At 52.3% G+C, this 24,803-nt stretch overlaps 1 protein-coding gene across 2 annotated transcripts in view; it reads left to right on the plus strand.

The window, feature by feature from the left end:
• Positions 1-12,834, plus strand: part of THNSL2 (threonine synthase like 2) — a 19,351-nt gene extending 6,517 nt beyond the window's left edge. For both annotated transcript variants that reach the window (XM_062209828.1, XM_062209827.1), the window contains exons 5-9: positions 2,399-2,629; positions 6,561-6,709; positions 6,818-6,943; positions 9,372-9,523; positions 9,854-12,834. In XM_062209828.1, coding sequence (XP_062065812.1) covers positions 2,399-2,629; positions 6,561-6,709; positions 6,818-6,943; positions 9,372-9,523; positions 9,854-10,142 — 947 coding nt within the window. In that variant the 3' untranslated portion in view covers positions 10,143-12,834. The remainder of the gene's footprint in view (positions 1-2,398; positions 2,630-6,560; positions 6,710-6,817; positions 6,944-9,371; positions 9,524-9,853) is intronic.
• Positions 12,835-24,803: the final 11,969 nt, after the last annotated feature.

The raw sequence follows: 24,803 nt of genomic DNA on the forward strand, positions 1-24,803 counted from the left end.
ATAGCGTTTTATGCTTGGAGAAAGACACACCTTCTCCTTTAATAGCAGATCCTCTGTTCCTCAATGGGTTTGATCGTTACAGAGACTGAGAGTCGAGGAAGATGGGATGACTATGGGTAGAGCCGTCCATTTGATTTCTACCTCTTAACACACCACAGGAACCCAGGTTGGCCTCCAGGTTGGGGGAGGAATATGCATGGCACGGAGGGTCGTGGCTGAGGTTTTCTGGTGACTGTGAGCAGGATATCCACCTGGCCTGGCCTGGTCTGGTTTGGTCACTTAACTGACAGGACAGTAAGTGTAATGGCAGAAAACTTTCCTTCCACCACTTGTGCTAATCTCACAGAGAAATGCTTTTATCCAACATGAACTTTGTCAAGGAGCACAGAGCACACCTTACCCACTGGAGGAGCCTGCATATCCTTTGTCTCCTTGTTTAAGGGCAAACAAAAAGCCCTTTCTTCTCTTTGTCTCTAGCAAGTGCACACACATCCTGGTGTAAAGGCTGTGGTTTTGCTATCGTGGGTATTGGCAGAATCTTCCACAATTGCCCGTACTCGGCTGCATTACCCTGTAGTCATTTCAAGACTTGAGTGCACAGCATTCAGGCTCCAAAAAAAGTCCCTGTATAGCCCCGAGCACTGCCATCACTACTCAGGGCTCTAGGACTGTCCCTAGCACCGCAGTGGAGAACAGCTTTTTGCACCTCTGCCCCTCTGCCTGCTTCCTTCTTGCCTTGTACACAGGCTGTTGGAAGTCCTCTACTCCAAAGCGGAACCTGACGCCCCTTCCTGACCCGTGGGTTGGAGAATGGTGCCCGTGGGAGACTGTGGCAGACTCGTAGGAGGTGATGAGTGCAGGATGTCCTAAATGTGTTCTTGCTGCAGCCAAAGGCACATTGCTATTTTGTACCTGTTCTGAGTTTCAAGAAAATAAGGCAGCAGACTTTGAAAAAATCATTTCTGTTTGTAAGCAGCACTGTCCAGGTTCCTCTCCTTTCTGGAGCCTTCTGGTCCGGCTTCAAGGAAGATGTGGGTTAATTCAGGAGCTGACGGAAAAGTAGCTGTTGAGTATTTTGCACTTGGACTCAGAAAGTAGGGATGGACCACTGGAGTATGGTGTGTGGCCACTGATTGGGTTTATAGAATCATCAATGTCAATGTACTTTGTACATTTGGTTCTTTGTAAGTATAGAATAAGCAAGTGATAAGTATTTATCAGTTACATTCTTTGGAATGCTTGTGACTGATAGTAACAGAAAATCCAAGTCAGCCAGCTTAAACGACGATTTTTCCAGCTCTGTAGCTGGCAGCCCGGAGGTGTGGTGTGCTCCCAGTGAGTTGATTCAGTGACTCGACATTGCCTTCATAAGCCTACCTTCTTCCCATTCTCTGCTCTGCCTTCCCAGTCTTAAGGCTCATTCCTCTGTGGCCGTGTGGTGGTCACTCAAGGTACCAGGTCTCTCTTCCTGTGTCGCTTTCTTGAATTCAGTGAAAATTTGTTGGTAGAACTCCAACAGGCCTCCTCTTACCTCTCATGGACCTGAACTGAGTGATGTGCCCATCTTGGAGCCAACCCTTGACCCCCATGGGACTGCCAGGCATTAATTGGCTCCTTCTAGCAAGGGCTAGGATCACCCATGAAGGGTTCACGAGTGGATCAGGAGTCAGTGCCCCCTCAGTGCTGCCACCCAGTGGTGAAGGACAGCCCAACTGTCTAGACTGGTGATTTCCCCTGTCCACTTCAACCCCCTCCCCTACAAGTATAGATCCAAGGGTGAAATAGACGCAGATAGCAGATAAGACTTGATATTGGCTCGATTGCTGGTTTGAGCTGGTTTGTGGGGTATAACTCGGACTAGTGGACAGTTAATTCGCCCATAAACTTACCCAATAAACCATAAATTAAATTGCTGTACATACTCAGCTTCAGGGAGGGCACCTTCTGCCCACGCAAGCTTACCTGCCACGCAGGCGCAGAGGGCGGAACACTCACCTTGTGATCTAAATGGGCGCAGAGGGGCAGACCACACGGGAATAGTGACTGTTGTCACCCTAAGCTCAGTGGAGACAACCGGCGCCCACATGGGATGCCAGCGCTGCAAGTGGACACTTAGCCGGCTGCACCACAGCACCGTCCCTGCGACATTTTTTTCATCTCTCAAGCAAGGGCAGGTGTTCAGGAACACAGGGATATAAGACATGGTTTCTGTCCTTGAAGTGCTTGATGTTGCCTCTGGCCAGCTGGGCCAACCCATGGGAAAATGAAGGAACAGCGGCCGAGCGAGAGTCCCAGGTGCCCCAGGCTCAGCCTGGGAGGGCCTGTCACAGGCAGGACCCGGCCCCCGGGGCTTCTTCCCGGCCCTGAGGTCACCCCGCCCTCCCGTCTCCCCTGACAGTGGAGGGGACCAGTGACGAGCTCGATGAGCCCATCAAGGCCATGTTCGCTGACGCCGCTTTCGCGAGGCAGCACAATCTGATGAGCCTGAATTCCATCAACTGGGCGCGGGTCCTGGTGCAGATGGCCCACCACTTCTACGCGTACTTCCAGTGTGCAGCCTCCCTGGACACGCACCCTCTGCCGCCCGTGGAGGTGGTCGTGCCCACAGGAGCTGCTGGTAATGTCACAGGTAAGCAGATTAGGCGGGGAGGGGGACCAAGGGCTTTTCCAAAAAACACCTGCTTCCTTCCAGCTGTGAGGAGAAGTTCTGAAGGCTATGGAAACGCAGACAGTAGAAGCTCCCAGAAGAGCTTACCCCTGACTTCCTGGGGTGGGGAAGGGGGTGCATTTTGGGCTCTTGCTGCAGGGGAGAGGGTCATGGGTGAGCACCTGCGAGCCCCGACAGCCAGACCTGGGTGCTTGACTCACTCAGTGAAGTGTGGACGGGCGAGGGCAAGGGTCAGCTGCTGTGCCCGGCTGGCAGTGGCCTACCCCAGAAACACGGACTTCACTCCCTGCTTTGGACAGCCGCCCTCTGTGAGGACATGTGGCTTGACTGACACAAGGTGTTCCCACTCCTAGACACGTGGCCCAGACACGTGTGAGAGGCAGAGAGCTCTGGACTTAGGGTTCTGGCCCAGCTCAGCCCCACCCCCACCCCTCCACCTTTTCCCAGCTGAATGGCCCTGGGGCGGTCTCCCAGGCTCAGTGCCTCAGCTGTGGATAGAAGGCTGCGACGGTTCTCACAACCCTCAGGCCTGCTGCGGGAGCAAGTAAAATCCGAGCGTGCCTCTGAACCTTTGGAAGGCTACAGCGCTGTGTGGCACGGAGGTCGAGTCCTCCAATACCCGTTAATATTCTGCACACTTGCTGGGCTTCCCAGGTGTTAACCCATGTAATCTTGACACGTGCCTCTGAAGGGCTTGGCAGCTATCCCTTGGGACGCACAGGGAATGGCCTCCGAGACCTCCTCGCCCCCTGCTGCTGGCCCCAAACCCCACAGCTGCTCAAGTCCCTTTAGCAAACGGCGTGGTGTTTGTACGGAACCTCTGCAATCCTCTTGTAGACTTGAAATCATCTCTAGATTGCTTCTGACACCGAATGCAAGCCAAAGGCTGTGCAAGCCACTGTTGTACTGTACCTTGAAGGGAACAGCGACAAGAAAAAGTCTGCCCGTGTTCAACAGAGATGTGGGTTTTTTTCAAATATGTTTGTTCCATGATGGGTTGAATCCTGACTGTACTCTTGTTTCCGGTTTATATTGAGGAGAGGGAGACGAAGAGGAGTCAGTCTGCTTGTCTCTGACCAGTGGCCGAGCCAGGGTTACAAGCCAGGCGATGCAGAGCCTGTGGCCCCTCCTACTCAGGAGCCCAGTGGCTGCTACTGTTTCTGACCATTCTATCAGTGGCATTGTGTCTGTGGGCACTATGGGGGCTGTAGGTGAGGCCACAAAAGCACCTCAGTGCCTAGGAAGCTTCTTGACTTCTGCCACTAGCAGAACAACAGTTCTTATCATTTCCATGCAGTGGGGCTGGCGCTGTGGCATAGTGGGTAAAGCCACTGCCTGCAGTGCCGGCATCCCATGTGGGTGCCGGTTCGAGTCCCGGCTGCTCCACTTCCGATCCAGCTCTCTGCTGTGGCCTGGGAAAGCAATGGAAGATGGCCCAAGTCCCTGGACCCATGCACCCATGAGGGAGACCTGGGAGAAGTTCCTGGCTCCTGGCTTCAGCCTGGCCCAGCCCTGGCCATTGGGGCCATTTGGGGAATGAACCAGCAGATGGAAGATCTCCTTTCTCTCTGCGTGTGTGTGTGTGTGTGTGTGTCTCCTCCTCTCTCTGTAACTCTGCCTTTTAAATAAGTAAATAAATAAATTTCAAAGTGTACATTTTGGGGCAGGCATTCTGGCACAGCAGGTTAAGCTGCTGGTTGTGATGCCACATCCCACATGAGCACTGGTTGGAGTCCTGGCTGCTTTGCTTCCAATCCAGCTCCCTGCTAATGCACCTGGGAAAGCAGCTGAAGATGTTGCAAGTCCTTGGGTCCCTGCCATCCACATGGGAGATGCAGATGGAGCTCCTGGCTCCTGGCTTTGGCCTGGCCCAGCCCTGGCTGTTGTAGCCATCTGGGGAGTGAACCAGAGCATGGAAGATGCTCTTTCTCTCTTTGTCTCTTCCCCTCTCTCCATTAGTCTGCTGTTCAAATAAATAAACAACAAATCTTTTTTATAAGTGTACAATTCAATGTTTTTTAGTATACAAGGGTATTTCAGAAAGTTAATGGAGAAATGGAATTAAAAGATATTTATTATTTGAGTACAAAAAATTGTGAAATCAGTGCATAGATTTTTCATAATATGTGTGCTCATGAACTTCTTGAAGACTTGTGTGCATAGATTCCAAAAAACTTTTGTTGCAAAATAGACATTGTTTAATTCCCTTTTCTGTGTTTTTTTTTTTAAGTACTCTTGTGTTTACACGTTTGTGCAACCATCCCCGCATGGATTTTAGAACGTTTATATCACCCTAAAAATAAGCCCTGTACCCATTAGCAGTCACTTCTCATTTCCTCCTCATTCTGTTCCCCCTACAGCCCGAGGTGGCCCCACTCCTCTAGTCTTTAGTCTCCGTATACTTTCCTACACTGGACATTTTATAAATGGAATTGTATAACATGTAGTCCTTGCATCTGCTTGCTTTCACTTAGCATAGTGTCTCCAGGGGTCACCCACGTAGTTGTTCTGTTGTATGGATGTGTTGCATTTGTTTATCAACACAGCAGTGGGTGGACATTTGGTTATTATGAGTATGCTGCTGTGAACATTTGTATGACCCTACTTTTCATTTCTCTTGGTGTGTGATTGGAGCAGAATTTCTGGGCTGTATGGTAACTCTAAGCTTAACATTTCAAGAAACTGTTAGATGGTTCTCCAAAGTGGCTGCACCATTTGATGTCCCCACCAGCCACGTAGAAGTTTCCAGTTTCTCTGCATTCCTGTCAACACTTGTGATTGTCTTTTTTATTTTAGCCAATAGTGGATGTGAAGTGGTGTCTCACTGTCGGTTTGATTTTTGTTTCCCTGATGGCTAATGATGTTGAGTGTCTTGATATGTCCATGGGCCGTCTGTATATTTTCTTTGAGGAAATGGTTATTCAAATCATTTTCCCACTTTGTTTTTTAAAGATTTATTTGTTGGGGCCAGCGCTGTGGCATAGCGAGTAAAGCCACTACCTGCAGTGCTGGAATCCCATATGGGCGCCGGTTCAAGACCCGGCTGGTTCACTTCTGATCCAGCTCTCTGCTATGGCCTGGGAAAGCAGTAGAAGATGGCCCAAGTTCTTGGGCCCCTGCACCCATGTGGGAGACCAGGAAGAAACTCCTAGTTCCTGGCTTCTGGTCGACACAGCTCCAGCCGTTGTGGCCAATTGGGGACTGAACCAGTGGATCGAAAACCTCTCTCTTTCTGCCTCTCCTTCTCTTTCTGTGTAACTTTGACATTCAAATAAATAAATAAATATTTTAAAAAAGATTTATTTGTTTATTTGAAAAGCAGAGTTATATACACACAGAAAAAGAGAGACAGACACAGAGAGAGAGATCTTCCATCTGCTGGTTCACTCCCCAGATGGCCACAATGGCCAACATTGGGCCAAGCCAAAGCCAAGAGCTAGGAGCTTCCTCCGGGTCTCCCATATGGGTGCAGGGGCCATCTTCCACTGCTTTCCCAGGCCATAAGCAGAGAGCTGGATCGGAAGTGGAGCAGCCAGGAAGTGAACAGGTGGGCGCCCACATGGGATGCCCGCGTTGTAGGCAGCGGCTTTACCTGCTGTGCCACAGTGCTGTCCATATTTACCCACTTTTTAATTGAGTTCTTTGTGTTGTTATTGTTGATTTGTAAGATTTGTTCATTTAGTCAGGACATAGGTCCCTCATCAGATACCACATTTGCAAATGTTTTTCCCATTCTCAATTGTCTTTTCAACTTGGGGGGGGGGGGGGGGAGTCTTGAAGCACGAAAGCTTTAAAAGGGACAAAAGTTCCTTAACTCTGAGCAAGTCAAATGAACTGTATTCCTTTCTCTTTTGTTTCTGAAATAACCCTCGTTGTCCCCTCTTGCCTTCAGCGGGGTGCATCGCTCAGAAGATGGGCCTGCCGATCCGCCTGGTGGTGGCAGTGAACCGCAATGACATCATCCACAGGGCTATCCAGCAGGGGGACTTCTCTCTGTCTGCGGCTGTCACACCAACCTTGGCATCGGCTATGGACATCCAGGTGGGCCGACGGATGGGGAGGGTTGCGAGTCTGGCCCAGCTGTTGGGTGGGTGGAGCTGCACAGGGCTGAGATCCACATGGCCCCTGGGACTCTGCCTTCCTGCCCAGGTTCCCTACAACATGGAGAGGATCTTCTGGCTGCTCTCTGGCTCTGACAGCCAGGTGACAAGGGCCCTCATGGAACAGTTTGAAAAGACGCAAGGGCTAAAACTACCCAAGGAACTACACAGCAAGGTCAGTCACCGCCCAGCCGGCACAGAGAAGGGCAAGGGTGCAGCCGTGTACTAGAGGAGGGGGTTGGGGGTTTGGGATCTGTTTCCTGGCTCCCTGGGGTGAGCTGGGTGCTTCTACAGTCATTTTATATGGGTTCATGGATTGCATGAGGAGAGGCAGTAAGAGCATGGTCTGGGGGCAGGGGCCTCAGTCCTCAGCCAGAGGTGAGGCGCTGGGCCAGTTTCCTGAACTCTGCCTCAACTTCCTCATCTGTGGCTTGGGCGGGGGTGGAATAAGAAGGCCTCCCTCGCAGGACTGTGAGATTTAACTCAATGGAGGCACTTGGCGTGCTGGGTGGCTGGAGGACTTGCTAGGCGAGCTATCACAAGTTTTGTTTTGGGTTGGGAATTTATAACCGTCCCAGCTGGACAACTGGAGGCTGCTCCGCCCCCCAGGAGGGCAGGAGGAAGGAGACGTGAGCTTTAGGTCAATAAATCGAGTTGGAATGTGACTCACGAATCAGCACACCAGCTTTCAGTCTCGCTCAGCAACCTGACCCAACACAGGGTAGCGGCGCCCAAGTATTGTTGTTGTGCTGTTGAGCCTCTTCGTTTCCCCAGAGTGGTAGGATTCTAATTAGGAAGGGTTGCCTTTGTTTTAATGCAATCTAGTATCGACTGCTTGCATTTTAAGTTTAAAAAATAGGATTTGGAGGACTACGTTCAGTTTTCTCTAACATATTCCCAGTAAGTGGTCAGCAGAGCTGTGTATGCCTAAAGTGACTGAGACCTCTCTACCAGCTGTAACCAGCCTAACACTCTTTATTTTTTAAAATTTATTTATTTGAAAGGCAGAGATACAGAGAGAGAGAGAGAGAGAGAGAGGGGTCTTCCATCCACTGGTTCACTCCCCAACTGGCCACAGCAGTCGGAGCTTGGCCAATCCGAAACCAGGAGTTTCTTCCAGGTCTCCCATGTAGGTGCAGGGGCCCAAGGACTTGGGCCATCTTCTACTGCTTTCCCAGGCCATAGCAGAGAGCCGGATTGGAAGAGAAGCAGCTGGGACTCGAACAGGCGCCCATATGGGAGACCGGCACGGCAGGCTGGGGCTTTAACCCACAGCACCACAGTGCCAGGCCTCAACCTTCTACTGCTTTCCCAGGTGTATTAGCAGGGAGCTGGATCAGAAATGGAGCAGCAGGGACAAGAATCAGTACCCATGTGGGATGCCAGCATCACAGGTGGTGGGCTTAGTCCCAGCTTCCTCTTGTTTTTTGTTGTTGTTGTTGTTGTTGTTTTTTAAGATTTATTTGTTTACTTGAAAGATGGAGTTACAGAGAGAAGGAGAAAAGGCAAGTCCTCTGCTTCATTCCCTCCCCGGCTGAACATTTAGGAGACGCCTGATTTGCTGGCATGACCTTCCTCCCTCCCCCTCCCTCCTCCCCTCTCCCTTCCTCTCTACTATGTATCCACTATGAGCCAGGAACTCTGCCAGGTGCTGGAGACAGAAAGACAAAATGCATTGCTCACTTTCTGTGAACTCCGGTGAGGGGAGGTGGCTGCACAGATTCAAAAATCTCACGATCTCTGTGACAGTCGAGTATATGCAGGGTGTTTGGCTTATTGTAAGCAGGCAGTGTGTTTTCAGAAAATGATCAAATAAGCCAGCCACACGGGGGCAGTACAGAGACGGTGTCTTCCCGTGTAGGAGTAGCAGGGAGCCTTCCCAGAGGAGGTGCTGCAAAGCTGGGTGGAACTGACAGGGTTCTCCCACCCACAGGAGAGGGGTACGCCAACAACAGGCACCAGGTGGGCGGTGCTGTGGCGTAGCAGGTAAAGCTGCTGCCCAGGACCCTGGCATCCCACATGGGCGCTGCTTCCTGTCCTGGCTGTTCCACTTCCAATCCAGCTCCCTGCTAATGCACCTGGGAAAGCAGGAAAAGATGACCCAATTGCTTGGGCCCCTGCCACTAACGTGGGAGACCCGGGAGACGCTCCTGGCTCCTGGCTTCAGATCGGTGCAGCTCTGGCTTTTGCGGCCAATTGGGGAGTGAACCAGCAGACGGAAGATCTCTCTGTCTCTCCCCTTCTCTGTATCTCTGACTTTCAAATAAGTAAATCGTAAATAAATAAGTAAATAAAATGGGCACCAGAACTACTTGGGCGCCGCTACCCTGTGTTGGGTCAGGTTGCTGAGCAAGACTGAAAGCTGATTTGTGAGTCACATTCCAACTCGGTTTATTGACCTGAAGCTCACATGTCTCCTTCCTCCAGGTGAGTGCATCAGCTCAAACCTGGGAAATGGGATTTGACTCTGAGCGGAACCAGCCACTCCATCGGAGCCTTTGCCTGGGGCTCCTGGCGTGTGTCTGGCTGCGTGGTGCTCGTGGGCTGCCGGTCCTCTTTCCCTGCTCCCCCAACCCTGATTCCCACCGCTCCGACCCACTCAGCTTTCAGAAGCTGTGACATCGGAGTCAGTATCGGATGCGGCCATCACCCAGACCATGCGCCGCTGCTGGGACGAGAACCGGTACTTGCTGTGCCCTCACTCGGCTGTGGCCGTGAGCTGCCATTACCGACAGACAGCAGGGCAGCAGCCCAGGTATGGGCCACGGAGTCGCGGTCACAGGGGCCCTGTGACTTGCAGGGGTCCTGGTCTTCCCCACGCAGGGGAGACAGGGATGTGGGGAAAGGATGCTGGGTGGAACCGTGGGTCAGAAGAGGAAGTGAGCGAGACCTCCCAGGACAGCTGGGGGAGGGGGTGGCTGCGCTGGGCCTGCAGCCGCCTGAGCACTTGGCCAGGTGAGGGCAAGGCATGGCCCACCTGTCTTTCTCTTCCATACACCCTCCTCTCCCCTGTGCTTTCTCCTTCCTTTCCGACCCCCCCCCCCCATTCTCTCACTGCTCCCCTCTGCCCCCTCTTCACCATCAGCGTCCCCCGGTGCTGCCTGGCACCTGCTTCTGCGGCCAAGTTCCCGGAAGCTGTCCTGGCTGCGGGGCTGAGCCCCGAGACTCCCGACGAGATCCTGGCCCTGGAGCACAAGGAGACGCGCTGCACTGTGATGCAGAGAGAAGACGACTGGACGCTGATGCTTCGGGCCACCGTGGAGGACATCAGCCGGCGGTGGGGGGCCACCCCCTGCCAGCCTCCCAGTAGCCAGCCTGGGGTCGGCCTCCTCAACATGGACACGACCTTCTCCATTGAGAGCCAGGGATCTTGACTCAGCTGGTTTTGCTCTGTTCCCTGGCTGCCCCGTGCGCTAACTGTGGCCGCCCTGTGCCTGGGCACCGGGGAGGCGGTGACCACTGCTGGCCAGGCCTGCAAAGGAACAGCTTGGAGTGCAGGGTCAGCCTGGTCTCCAGGGGCTTCGGACTCCAGACCTGAGAAGCTGGGGGCTGCTCACTACCTCAGTGCAGCCTTGGGGCCTGACAGTCTCTGTACGTGAGTGTATCCGACCCCAAAGCTGGATCTGGGAGGCCTGGCACGCCCTGTCCCTGCAATAGAAGCACCTGGTGGGTGTGATGGAGATGAAGTGTGTCCCATGGGCAGATCCCTTCCCGGCCGAGCTGCAGGAACATGATGGGTGGGTTGCTGGGTGGGGGTGCTGAGGGCTGCGGAGCCTTGAGGGGGCAGCAGGGCAGGCGGGCACAAGTAGCCCTGGGAGTGATGGTGTCGGCCAGGTCGACACCAGGTCGGCAGACCCAGGAGTGCGCTACAGGGTTCTGAGCCTGTGGGAATCCAGAGTAGTTTTGGACAAACAACAAATGTTAATAAGGCAAGCCTCTGGCCATGGACCCCGGGTGGGGTATGGGGGTGGGGTTCCTCTGGAAGGCATGGGAGGCAGGTGCAGGACAGACGGATTCTTTGGCCACTAGAGGTCAATACTGCCTCACTCAGGGCTGCTGTGCCGTGACCCGGTGGGCGTCTGAGGTCCAGAACCCGCTTCCCCAGCCCAGGTCTGAACGCACTGGGCTGACCTCTGTCCGGCACCGCCCCACAGCAGAATGTGCCGACCCTGCCTCTGTGCGCTGTCCAGGGACTGCCCGCGACTGAGGAAGTCCCCAGGGAAGCGTGGCTTTGCACAATAGGTGGGAGGCTGGAGCCACAGGGTGGGGGGAGGGTTCCCAGGGGAATGGCCGTGGCCTTTGCAGGCTGGGCACTTCATTTCTGAAACGGGCTGCTGGAGACCCGGCCGTTTCCCGTCAGGCACAGTAGGCCCAATGCTCAGGCTCACCACGCTGTGGGAGGCCCATGAAAATGTTCTCGTTTAGTTATTTTTAAATGAGGCAAATTGAGTTTCATTTATTTTAGAGGCAGAAACCGCAATCTCCCTCCCCCAGATGCCTGCAACAGGCTGAAGCTGGATCTGGGAGCTCAGGCAGGGCCTCCCACGTGGGTGGCAGGGATCCTGGGGCTTGAGCCACCACCTGCCGACTGCAGAGTGCGGACTGGAAGCTGGAATTGGATGCGAAGCTGGGATCGGAGTCCAGGCACTCAGCTACGGGACGTGGAGGTCCCAGCCCGCAGCTTTGCTCTGTGCCAGAAGCCTGCCCCTCACTTCTTATAAAACCGAAAGCAAGCAATGAATGCAGACGAATTGTGTTCACCTTTCTCCCAACACATTTGCGACATTTTCATAGAAGAACAGGCCCCCGGAAGTCCTAAGGTGGCCTCCGTGCCTGGTGAGACTTCCCACGGGTTAGCTCGTCCAGTCCTGGCAGCAGCCTGTGATTTTACACTTAGGGGAATGGAGGCTCTGAGAGGGGAGGGGACTTGCTGGGGGCGCAGAGAGGCGGAGACTCACGCCAGGCGTGGCAGCTGCCGGTGTGGCCTGGTTTTCGCCACCCGGCCTCCTGGACATCCAGCCGCGTGCTTGTGGGGCTCGCTCCTTGGCCCTGCTTCTGAGTCCTTTTCTCTTCTCCTTTTCTCCACTGAAGTGGATTCGGGGGCTCTGGGGCCTCTGTGAGGCCCCAGGGCAGGGCCAGGGTCCCAGGGAATCTCCTGCCCTCTGAATGGTTCTGGAATGTGCCCAGCCCTGAGAGGCCACCACCCCTGTGAGAGGGCCCAGAACAAGCACAGCACAGAGGGACGGGAACTGAACTGCAGGGTGCACCTGCCGCAGGTTGGGGGAAGTGGGGCAAGCGGAGGAAGACGGGGGAGGGGTGAGGTGTGAAGAAACTCCTGCCCCCGGCTGGCTCCCCAAAGGTTGCGGCTACAACTTCCAGCACCTCCAAACATAACCACTTGGAAATAAAATCTTTAAAAAGGTGGCTAGGGGCTGGCCTGTGATGCCGGCATCCCACACGTTCATCCCATTTGTTCCAGTCCTGACCGCCCTGCTTCTAATCCAGCTCCCTGTGAATGCGCCTGGGAAAACAATGGAAGATGAACCAAGTACTTGGGTGCTTGACGACCACTTAGGAGACCTGGATGGAGTTCCAGGCTCCTGGGTTTGGCCCTATCTATTGGAGCCATTTGGGGACTGAACCAGCAGATGGAAGAGCCCTTGCTCTCCTTCAATCAGTCAATCTTTTTTTTTTTTTTAATGATGGTTAATTTAAAATGAAGTCTTTATGGTGAGATTTAAATCCAATATGACCGGTGACCTTGTAAGATGTGAGGGGTCTGTGCTCTGGCGTAGTGGGTAAAGCCACTGTCTGCAACACTGGCATTCCATATGGGCGCCCGTTCAAGTCCTGGCTGCTGCACTTCCGATCCAGCTCTCTGCATGCCCTGGGAAAGCAGCAGAAGATGACCCCAAGTCCTTGGGCCCCTTCACTTGCATGGGAGACCCGGAGGAAGCTCCTGGCTCCTGGCTTCGGATCAGTGCAGCTCCGGCCATTGTGGCCATTTGGGGAGTGAACCATTGGATGGAAGACTCCCTCTCTCTCTTTCTCTTTCTCTTTCTCTCTGCCTCTGCCTCTCTGTAACTCAGCCTTTCAAATTAAATAAATAAATTTAAAAAAAAAAAAAGAAGAAGAAGAAGAGACGATACAGACAAGGACCAGTGCACGCGGAGGGAAGATGACAGAGGTAGGAGGCCACCCTCTGCAAGCCAAAGAGAGGTATTGCAAGGAAACAACCAGCTGACACCTTGGTCTTGACCTTCAGCCTTCCAGAATGGCAAGGAAATAAATTTCTGCTGTTTAAGCCCTCCAGTCTGTGGTGTTCTGTTTTGGCAGCTGGAGCTCGCTCAGTCAGACACACACACACACCAATTAGTGGAAACAGCAGAGTTCTCAGTACTGCATGAAGTTAGAATCTTGCTGGGGTCTCTCCTGAGTCTTCGTTTTCTGGCTGTGTGATTGCCAAGAAGCCGTGGCCTCTCTGTGCACCTCTGTCTCCCCTGCTGCTGCCCTATTCCTCCCCATGCAGCTTTGCTTAGGGGATCACGGGATGTAACGCCTTTCCAAGCGCTTAAGAAACTCAAGCGCAGTCCAAATGCTCCCCGGTAACACGATTATCGTCTACATCGAACAGTGAGTACTTTTAAGCTGTCTTGTGCTTTTTACTAATTGCTGTGTGAATTTGTCTTATCTTGTCTGGAGCTTGCCTCTCCCTGGCGGATGAAGTGCCAATGGGGCTCGAGGCACAGGCGGGGACTCGGTCCTGGCTCAGCCCTGTGCCCAGCGGCTGGCTCTGCCAGGGTCACGGAGGGCCTGAGTTCTGCTTGCTGGTGACAAGCCCTGTAAATTTGTAATGATGCTGATGATAGAATTATTCCCTCTCTATCACCAGGGATGAGATATCGCCAAGGAAACCCGTCCTAGACGCTGATTCCCAAAATCCTCATGAGGAAATGAAACTCAGGGAGGTTAGGTACCATTTCCAAGGCCACGCAGCCAGTGAGTGCTGGGGCACGGACGCGTGGCTGCGTATACGGCTGGTGGGCTCGTGCCTGGCTGCTGTGTCAGCAGGGTTGTCTTGGGCCCGACCACCAACAAATCCCCAAGTGTGACGTGCTGAAGGCTTGAAGGGCAGATGGTGGTGTCTCAGGTGGAGGAGAGGGCCAGCTGCTCTGGGACAGGGACCACGGAGCCAGGAACTTCGGGGCAACTTCCCTCTGCCCAGGCTCCCCATTGATTCTTATCCAAAGCTCAGTCCCAAGCAGGGACAAAACTTGCAGTTGGCTCAGTGGAGGCCACAAGGGTTCAGGTGGTTTGGGGCCCAGCTCTGCACAAAGCTCCTTCAAGTAAAGGTCCCTGTGAGCTGCCACCTGCCCCACTGGGCAAACACGCCCTCCAAATTCTTATGCAAGCACAGCGTGAGGCCAGCCCGTGATTCCCACGGCCAGCAGAGGGCAGCAGAACACCCAAAATCTTCCCTCTCTAAAGTGAACCCCAGCTCCCACCTCCATACCCTACAGGAAATATGAGTAGCCCTGGAAGTCAGAGAAGGGGGGATTTTAGACTTTTAAATTTGCTGTTTCTCAATTCTAATATGCCCCCAATGTTGTCTTGGTAATACAGTTTTTGTTTGCAATGCACCTACTGAAAACATGTACAAGCATAACACTATCCACTACGCTTCTACTGAAGCTCCATACAAGGAGAAGCAGAAATTGGTACTGGTGTTGTGGCACAGCAGGTTAAGCTGCTACCTGTGATGCCGGCATCCCATATGAGCTCAGGTTCGAGTCCCCACTGTTCCACTTCTGATCCAGCTCCCTGCTAAGGCACCTGGGCGAAAAACAGAAGATGGTCCAAGTATTTGGGCTCCTGCCTACCCTCATGAGAGATCCTGGTGGAGATCCTGGCTTCCGTCCGGTCATTGTGGTCATTTGGGGAGTGAACCTGTCGATGGAAAATCTCTTTCTCTGTGTCTGTCCTCTGTGTAACTCTGCCTTTCAAATAAAAATAAATCTTTTTAAAACAAAGATAAGCAGAAACAAAAATTCAAATTAAATGTGAGCAAATCTACAAACAAAATCCATACAATCAGAGGCATCTAATTGGTCTATAATGCAGGCTGTGGCACACTCCAGTCTCTGGAGCAGTACCTGGCTCTGGCACGGAGCCTGTAGGGCATGTTGTTTGTTTAGCGTATTTATCTCCTGTTTGAGGCAGAATCACTTTGCTCTGTTCCTACTCTAGACACAAGGAGACAGCCCCAGCCTGGAATCTGTGATGTCACGTGGCCTTTACTTGGTGCCAGCTTGTCCTATGTGTGTTCTGGTTGTCTCTCCTTACTAGCTTGTGACAGTTGAAATAGCATTGTTGCTTGCAATTGTAAATGCAAATGCGAATGCAAATGCTGCCCCTGACCTTGCTGACATTCTGCAGGTGGCCAGATTGAGGACCTAGAAATGTCTTGAGAAAAGAATTGTGGAGACGAAATCCCAGGCACGTCAGAATTCCGAGAGAGCGGGAATGCATGGTTGGAGCTCCTTTTGAGAGATCTCCATTCTCCCTCCACCCTTGCTGCTTCCCCAGGGCTCAGAGAGTTGCCTTAGCCAAAGTCACCCAGCAAACCTGGGCAGCTTGAGAAGGCTGGGGCTCTCACTCTGCACAGCAGTACCTCCACGGGTACCCTTGGGCGGCCCAGGACAGCCTTGGCCTTGGACAAGAGCCCTGGGATTCTTTTCAGGATCCTCCATCCCAGCTTGGACAGACTTCCCAGCAGTGTCCGAGCTGCCCTCTTCCAAAGCTGGGGAATGAACGCACTCGGGTGTACACTACTCCCTGGATATTTCCAGGAAGCAAACCTGCAGAGTTGCCATTTCTTGTGCATCAGCTGGCAGCTGGGTGCCTCTGGGTTCTGCATGCACATGACCTCCAAGTCTGGCTATGGCCAAGGAGACATCATTATCCTCCTTCTGTGCAGGAGGAAACGGGCTCAGAGGCATCAGACATCAACAGGGGCCAGCGCTGTGGCATGGTGGATGAAGCCATTACCTGCAAAGCCAGCATCCCATATGAGCGCCACTTCCAGTCCTGGGCTGCTCCACTTCCAGTCCAGCTCCCTGCCAGTGTGCCTGGGAAAGCAGCAGAGGATGGCCCAAGTGCTTGGGCCCCTGCACCCATGTAGGATACATCTGGATGGCATTCCAGGTTCTTGGCTTCAGCCTGGCCCTGTCCTGGCTGTTGTAGTCATTTGGGAAATGAAACAGCAGATGGAAGATAATGATAATCTCTCTCTCTCTCTCTCTCTCTCTCTCTCTCTCCCTGCCTTTCAAATAAATAAAATAAACCTTTTTTTAAAAAGAATACTTCAGGGGTCAGCACTGTGGCACAGCGGGTTAACACCCTGGCCTGAAGCGCCACCATCCCATATGGGCACCGGTTCTAGTCCCGGCGGCTCCTCTTCTGATCCAGCTCGCTGCTATGGCCTGAGATAGCAGTAGAAGATGGCCCAAGTCCTTGGGCCCCTGCACCCACATGGGAGACTGGGAAGAAGCTCCTGGCTCCTGGCTTCAGATTGGCGCAGCTCTAGCCGTTGCAGCCATCTGGGGAGTGAACCAGAGGATGGAAGACCTCTCTCTCTTTCTCTCTCTACCTCTCTCTGTAACTCTGTCTTTCAAATGAATAAAATAAGTCTTTAAAAAAAATAAAAAGAATACTTCAGTAAGTTCATGAAGAAATGGAATGAAAAGTTTATTTTGTTCAAAAATTTTTGAAATGCACTCAGTGTTTTCACCCTCCACATTCCCCAGGAAATTTCCGGAGGCCCTCAACAGGCACAGAGACAAAATGAGAGTGCTGCCGTATCTTTTTTCTCTTTCACAGCTATATTTCCTGGGCCTGGGGCCTCCTAGATGCATAGTAAGTGGTAATTGAAAAAGAGATTGGGGGGCCGGTGCCGCAGCTCGCTAGGCTAATCCTCTGCCTGCGGTGCCAGCACCCCAGGTTCTAGTCCCAGTCAGGGTGTCGGATTCTGTCCCGGTTGCCCCTCTTCCAGGCCAGCTCTCTGCTATGGCCCAGGAGTAAGTGGAGGATGGCCAAAGTCCTTGGGCCCTGCACCCCATGGGAGACCAGGAGGAAGCTCCTGGCTCCTTGCTTCAGATCGGCACAGTGGCCATTTGGGGGGTGAACCGATGGAAGGAAGACCTTTCTCTCTGTCTCTCTCTCTCTCTCTCTCTCACTGTCTCTCTCTCTCTCTCTCACTGTCCAACTCTGCCTGGCAAAAAATAAAAAAAAAAGAAAAAGAGATTGGGGCTGGGGCGAGGCGTTGTGGCACAGCAGGGTAAGCCACAGCTTGGGACGGCTGCATCCTACATCAGAGTGCCTGAGATCGAGTCCTGCCTCCATTTCCAATCCAGCTCCCCCATAGGCACACTCTGGGAGGCAGTAGATGACGGCCCAAGTACTTGGGTCCCTGTCGCCCACATGGGAGACCTGGATGGAGCTCCTGGCTTCAGCCTGGCCCAGAACTGGCTGTTGTGGGTATTTTGGGATTGAACCAGCAGAAGGAAGATCTCTCTCTCTCTCTCTCTCCCCTCCCCTGCCTTTTAAATATAAACAAACAAACAAATAAACCAACCTTTTTTAGAAAGACAGGATCAAGTAGCCTTACCGGGAGTGGGGTAGGAAATCCTGCAAAGGAAAGGTGAGTGTTGGTGAGGCCCTGAGACTCAGGTAGGTGCAGGTTGATCAAAACTGATCGTGGAACTTCATTCTCCACGGCAGATCCAGAAGGGGCATGCCACCTGGCCCTGGTCCCCGGGCTTCAATGGAAGGCTCATCCATGGGAGTGGGAGGTCAGGACACCCAGAGCTGCTGCAGCCCCTTTGGCCCTGTGAGGACAGCAGAGCGGACAGGACAAGACCCCCAGTCCTTGATGACGCTGGAACCCCCTGGGCTGAGCAGCCCTGCGGAGTCCCCACCTCTTGTTAGGGAGGAAAACAGGTTAGTTCTATTGAAGCAAAGGGGACAACAGGGGCTCTAAGGAATCTGCTTTATTCCTACCCTGGAGGTGGTGGCCTCAGGGGGTGAGGTGGGGGTTACGTGATGGGAAGAAGGAATGGAAATGGTGCAATTCGTGCTCCCCAAGAGATGACGTGGGAGGCAGTGTGGAGGATGTCACAGGTGCAAAATTTTGATAAAATGGTAGAATAGCGCAAACATGGTAGAGAAGCCACTGTTGGGGTGGGGCCTTGCTTTGCACCCAGCTTGATGGAAAAGAGAAATGGCGCAAGTGAGCCTGCTAAAACTAAGCACTGATGGGAAAATCAACTACCAGGCGACACCTTCGAGGAGGACAGGCTGCTAAGGATGGCGCTACGGGTCGGGTGTTGAGGCCCTGTCCCCACTGGCAGGTCACTCTCATCACCAACATGGCCACAGGCTCCTAGGTGCCCCTTCGGTACCAGAAGTCATCCCTTTTATGAGTCTGAGAAATCACTAATCTCTCACTGGACCAGAAAGCCCATGCTCTGGGCTCTCCTAGCAAATTTCAAGTCTACAGAGCATCATTGCTGCCATTACCAGGTCGGTCTCTATCAGGGTGCACACAGTGGGAGCGGTGGCAGCATGAGGTGAGTCCCTGGGGTGGTTCCAGGGCAGGGACGACATCACCCGGACAGAGTTGGGCAGTCTGCAAGAGTGTCCTAGAGGGAGGATCCAATGCCAAGGGGGTGGCATTTGGGCTCAGGAAGTTCTGATGAGCAGGTGAGGGGTGGCCTGAGTTCCCTCCCCCTCAGATTCCTAACCACCAGCCCCCCAGACCATGGCTGTCCAAGGAGACAGGGTCTTTAAAGGAGCAATTAGAGTACAGTGAGGTGCTGGTCATTTAGAAAGGGCTCCAGTCTAACGTGGCCAATGCCCTTATATGGAGAGGACATCAGTACAGGCGCAGAGGGTGGGTCACATGATGACTCGGGGAGAGGAGGGCATTGCAAACCCAGGAGAAAGGCCTGCGCCAGGCCTCTCTGCCCTCTCCCCTGCCCACAGAAGTCAGGAGGAGCTGGGAGCTCCAGCAACAGTGTGAGCCCTGGGGACACCAGGACCGAGTGGCAAGGCAAGATGCATTGTGAGCTGGGAGTCCCAAGGGAGCTCTGCCTAAGCTACTGGCCTGTTCTGACACCTTGCACAAGGGCCTCAGCCCTGGGGAGCTCCTGTCTTTCATGTACAGAAGTGGTCATATGTACCTAGCAGGAGTTCTGCAATGTCTATGTCAGAAGGTTATCTGATCCATCCAACATGCAAAAAGTTCTTAGAAAGGTTCCCAGGACGTCGTCATTATTATTCTTGTCTTAGTAATTATATAAATATGAATACATTTCTCCTCAAGTCTCCAGATAAAACATATGCTCCTGGAAGATGCACCTGCCTAGATACTCCCCCCGACCCCATTCTACCACTTGGAAAGGCCCAAGGGGCTCAGATTCATTCACTATATTTTTAAGCAGCACCTGCTACAAGCCAGGCATGGCTTTTGCACATGGATGTAGTAGGTAAAGCACCTGCGCCTCTGGCGCGTTCATGCTGGGAAGCCAGGCAGCAGAGAAGCACCTGCGCAAGCAAGGTCACTCCAGATTGCGACAAGGCAGTGAAGAACCCAACAGAGGGGTGAGGGTGTACCGCAGACCGGGGGGCGCAGGCCCAGCTCCAGATAGCGCGGTCGGGAGAAGCTGAGGCCTGGAGGGCCGGGTTGGGGCTTGAGGGAGAGGGGTTTGGGGTTTGAGAATCCTGGAGGGGGGAAACTTCGCAGTGCTGGGATGCTCTCCCAAGCTCAGCACGGACCCCACTGTGTAGGAGGAGCTTGGATTTTATTGCGTATTCTAAATGATGGAACAAAATGATTTAATTTGCATGTTTAAGAGATGAGTCTGTACCAGAGGATCCATCAGTTCCACTTCTGGGTTGACACTCCAAGGACTGGAAGCAGGGACTTGAACAGACTTGCAAACCCATGTCCATAGCAGCACCATTCCCAGCGGCCAGAGACGGGAGCAATCCAAACGCCCCTCAGTGGATGAATGGAAGGACAAATGTGTGGCCACGCAATGGACTATTACCCAGCCCTAAGAGGAATCAACTGTGACACATGCCACAATACGAGAGGTCCCTGTAGACCTTCTAGTGAGTGGGAAAAGCCAGACTTTAAAGAATAAATGTTCTATGATTCTACTTACATGAGGTACCTGGGCGTGCCAAATTCATAACGTCAGGAAGTAGAATAGTGGCTTCCAGAGGGTAGGGAGGGAAAACAGGGGTCTTAAAAAAAAAAAAAGATTTATTTGTTTATTTAAAAGGTGGAGTTAGAGAGAGGGAGAGACAGAGAGATCCTCCATCTGCTGGTTCACTTCCCAGATGGCAGTAAGAGCCGGGGCTGCGCCAATCTGAAGCCAGGAGCCAGGAGCTTCTTCCAGGTCTCCCACATGGGTGCAGGGCCTGAGCACTTGGGCCACCTTCCACTGCTTTCCCAGGCCATAGCAGAGAGCTGGGTCGGAAGTAGAGCAGCTGGGATGCCGGCACCGCAGGCAGAGGCTTCACCCACTATGCCACAGCGCCAGCCCTGTGAGGGAAAATAAGAGTCTTTTTTTTTTTTTTTTGACAGGCAGAGTGGACAGTGAGAGAGAGACAGAGAGAAAGGTCTTCCTTTGCCATTGGTTTACCCCCCAATGGCTGCTGCGGCCGGCGCACCGTGCTGATCCGAAGGCAGGAGCCAGGTGCTTCTCCTGGTCTCCCATGGGGTGCAGGGCCCAAACACTTTGGGCCATCCTCCACTGCACTCCCTGACCACAGCAGAGAGCTAGCCTGGAAGAGGGGCAACCGGGACAGAATCCGGCGCCCCGACCGGGACTAGAACCCAGTGTGCCGGCGCCGCAAGGCGGAGGATTAGCCTGTTCTTAACAGATGTCTGCAAACATGGGAACTTTCTGGAGACAGATTACAGAAGCACAGCAACTTGTGTGCACTACCGCTCACAGATGGTTAGCATAGCAAATTCTATATTGTGTACATTTTACCCATTAAGAAAGCAGAATCGGTATTTCACCCAGCTGCTAAGATGCCCCCACATCGGAGGGCCAGAGTTCAAGTCCTGGCTCTGGCTCCTGACTCCAGCTTCCTGACCCTGGAGAGGTTGCACTGGTGGCTCAAGTTCTTGGGTTCCTGTCACCCACATGGGAGACCTGGATTGGGTTCCCTGCTCCCACCTTGGGCCCTGGGCCAGCCTGGGCCATTGAGGGCATTTGAGGAGAGAACCAGCAATGGGAGTTCTCAGTCTGCTCTGTTTCTATGTCTTTGCCTCACACACACACAAAAAAAGTTGAATCGGGTTGTACATTGTGTGTGTGGGGGGGTGAGTGCACAGGGCCAAGTAGGTGGCCCCACCACCCTGGCAACGCCCGCCCCCAGAGCGCTAAGCCCCAGCCTGGATGCTGAGGCTGCCCAGGAGTTAGGACTTCGGTCTCTGAGTCTGGTACTCCCCAGTGACCGGTGCTTGCGTGCGTGTGTGTGTGTGCAGCTGAGGCTGGGGCGGGAGGCCGGGGCGGGGCCTGCCAGCTGCTGTCGGGACCCCTTCCACTTCCCTGGAACTCAGCCTCCTCATCCCAGAAGCAGAGTCCTGCAGGCTGCCTCCTGCACCGGGCCCTGGGTGCTGCCCAGGCAGGCCTGGCGAGGGGGAATCACCCTGCCCTGGAAAAAAAAAAAGGCTAGAGAGGGAGAGAAAAAAGCACAATTAAAATCTTAGTGTATGAATAATTACATTTAAAAAATCCCCACTTTTTTTTTTTTACATCAAAAGGAATTCTGTAATCAGAGGTTTAATTTGCAGATTTAGTGGCATTTGGCAGGTTAAAAGTAGGTGCTGTGAAGTGAGTAAGCGTGGGATTTGGGGCTGGAAGCCGGCGCTGAGCTGCCTCTGAGCTCCGCAGCCCCCCTGGGACCCAGCGCCGGGGAGGAGGGGCCGGCAGGGAGGCAGGGGCAGCCAGCCCTCCAGCCCTGGCCTCACTTCCTCCTCCTCCTTCTTCTTCAAGGCAGCTACTTTTCCCCCTGATTATTTACTCATCGCAAATAAATCAATCCTGCAATCAAGGAAAGAGGGCTCCAGTGTAGACCCACTGCCCGCAGGCAGCAGCACCTCCTCCCCGGGTCCCAAAAACACGGCCTCTTCCGGGAGGGTGCGGGAAGAGCAGCCCCCGCTGCTGGCCAGTCCAGGCTGGGGCGCAGAGGACGGGGTGACTTTGTGCTGTTTATGCCCCATCAGTCACTCTGGCCCGCGGCAACAGCGCGGGCTCCATTGTCCATCGAGGCTGTCTCCTCCCTAAGAAAATGGCATTCGGCTGATGTACAAAAGCCACAAAACGCAGACCTAGGGACACGGAGGAACCGGCCTGGGGCCCACAGTTGGGGAATGGCAGAAACAAGTTGTCAAGCCCAGGTGTGGTGACCCCGAGGCCAGCACACTTGCTGCCTGGCCAACTTCTGTCTGTGTGCAACTCCAATTTACATTGTTGGGAAATATCAGGTGTTGAAGGGACGCTGAGCTGATTAATTAAAAGGCGATAACGTGGGACCAGCCTTGTGATGCAGTGGCTCAAGTCACAGTGTGAAGCACGGTCATTCTGTACTGCAGCAGTTTGATTCCCGGCTGCTCCACTTCTGATCCAGCTTCCTGCTAATGTGCCTGGGAGAGCAGAAGATAGACCCAGACACCCATGTGGGAGACCTGAAGAAGCTCCTGCCTCCTGGCTTTGGCCTGGCCCAGCCCTGGCTTTTGCAGCTATTTGGGGAGTGAACTAGCAATAGAAGATCTCTCCCTGTGTAACTCAACTTTCAAATAAATAAAATAAAATCTTAATAAATAAATAAAGGCATTAATGTCCCTGGATTACCCCCAGAGAAAAGAACATGGGCTTGTAGATTAATTAATCGCAGCAAGAAATTATTAAAAGAAGGGGCATCATAGTGGTACAGCCAGTTAAGCCACTGGCTACAATACCAGCATCCCATATCGAGTGATGGTTGGATTCCTGGCTGCTCCACTTCTGATCCAGCTGCCTGCTAACCTACCTGGGAAAGCAGTGGAAGATGGTCCAAGTGCTTCCCATGTGGGACACCTGGTTGGAGTTTCTGGCTCCTGGCTTTAGCCTGGCCCAGTCCTGTAAGCTATGGGCATTTGAGGAGTGATCCAGAGGATGGAAGGTACCTTTCGTTCTTTCTCTCCTCCCCTTTCTCTGTTACTCTGCCTTTAAATAAATAAAATAAATCTTTAAAAAAAAAAGTTAAGGCTTTCTGTTGTTGCCAAATAAAAGTAAAATAATTTTTAAAAATTATCAAAGGGAACTTTATATTTTTAGTTTAGAATAGAAAAGTAAGATTTTATAACTAATAGGTAAATAGATTAAAATATATATGTATATATAGTTATATTTAGTATAAAGTATGACCTCTAGAAATTGTTAGATTGCTTAAATTGGAATACTTCTTCTTCCATATTTTGAAAATATCTTTCTGTTTCATAATAGGAGCAAGGCGGCTGATTTGGATGTTTGCCATCAGGTTCAACATCAAGTCTGCTTCCGTATTTTATGTCTGTCATCCGTACAAGGTAGGAAAGGAGAAGAGATCAGTGGCCTATTTTACAATATTTGTGCAATGTTTCTTTGTTGTTGTTGTTGTTGTTAGCAATTCATTATTTCATTTTGAACGGCTTTTCTCCTGACTTTTTAGAAATCAAAAAGTCTATCTTGATTTGGAGGCTCACTGTGGTTGAGTCAGACCCTGTTTGGAATATATGATCCTACTTTTTATTTTAAAACTTCCTATAGAGCCACCAAATGACCCAGCAGTCTCACTACTAGGGTTATATCCAAGGAAGTTGCAATCAGTGTGCCTTAGAGCTGTCTGCACACCCATGCTCACTGCAGCACTTTTCATAATAGCCAAGCTATGGAATCAGCCCAGAGATAAAGAGGATGTCATTTGGATGCACCATGGAACACTTTTTCTTTTCTTTTTTTTTTAAGATTTTATTTATTTATTTAAGAGGTAGAGTTATATAGAGAGGGAGAGACAGAGAGAAAGGTCTTCCATCTGCTGGCTCACCCCACAAATGGCTACATTGGATCTGGGCTGATCCAAAGCCAGGAGCCAGGAGCTTCTTCCAGGACTCCCACGTGGGTGCAGGGGCCCAAGCACTTGGGTCATCTTCCACTACTTTCCCAGACCATAGCAGAGAGCTGGATCAGAAGTGGAGCAACCAGGGCTAGAACCAGCGCCCATATGGGATGCCGGTGCTGCAGGCGGCGGCTTCACCTGCTATGCCACAGTACTGGTCCCACCATTCAGCTTTTCAAAAGAAGGAAGTTTTATCATTGGCAGCAACATGAATGAACCTGGGAGAAACTACACTAAGTGAAAGAAGCCAGGTGCAGAAAGACAAATAACAGATGATGTCATTTAGATGTAGACTCTTAAAAAGCTGAACTCACAGAAGTGGAGAGCAGAATGCTGGTTGCCAGAGGTTGGCAGCTGGGGACGGGGTGGGGAGATGTTCAAAGTGCATTCTAAGGTCTATAGCTCAGCACGATGACTACAGTTAATAATAATGTGTTTGGTATTTCAAAATGGCTGGAAGTGTAGACTTATTTCTTTAAATATTTCTCAATTTTTTAATTTGGAAGATAGAGCAAAGGATAGACAGAGATATCTTCCATCCACAGTTCACTTCACAAAGGCCTGCAATAGCCAGGACTGGGCCATGTCAAAGCCAGGAGCCGGGAACTCCATCCTCGTCTCCCACATCGGTGGCAGGAACCCATGAACTTGGCCATCATCTGCTCCCTCCAAGTGCGTTAGTAGGAAACTGGATCAGAGGTCGAGGTGGGACTTGCTCCTGTATGGGATGTGGGGTTCCAAGTAGCAGCTTACCCTGCTGTGCCACCATATCTGTAGATCTTAAATGTTCTTATCAAAAAAAAGAAAATTAGTCAGTG

The sequence above is a fragment of the Lepus europaeus genome, chromosome 13, assembly GCF_033115175.1.
Source record: "Lepus europaeus isolate LE1 chromosome 13, mLepTim1.pri, whole genome shotgun sequence".
Taxonomy (NCBI): domain Eukaryota; kingdom Metazoa; phylum Chordata; class Mammalia; order Lagomorpha; family Leporidae; genus Lepus; species Lepus europaeus.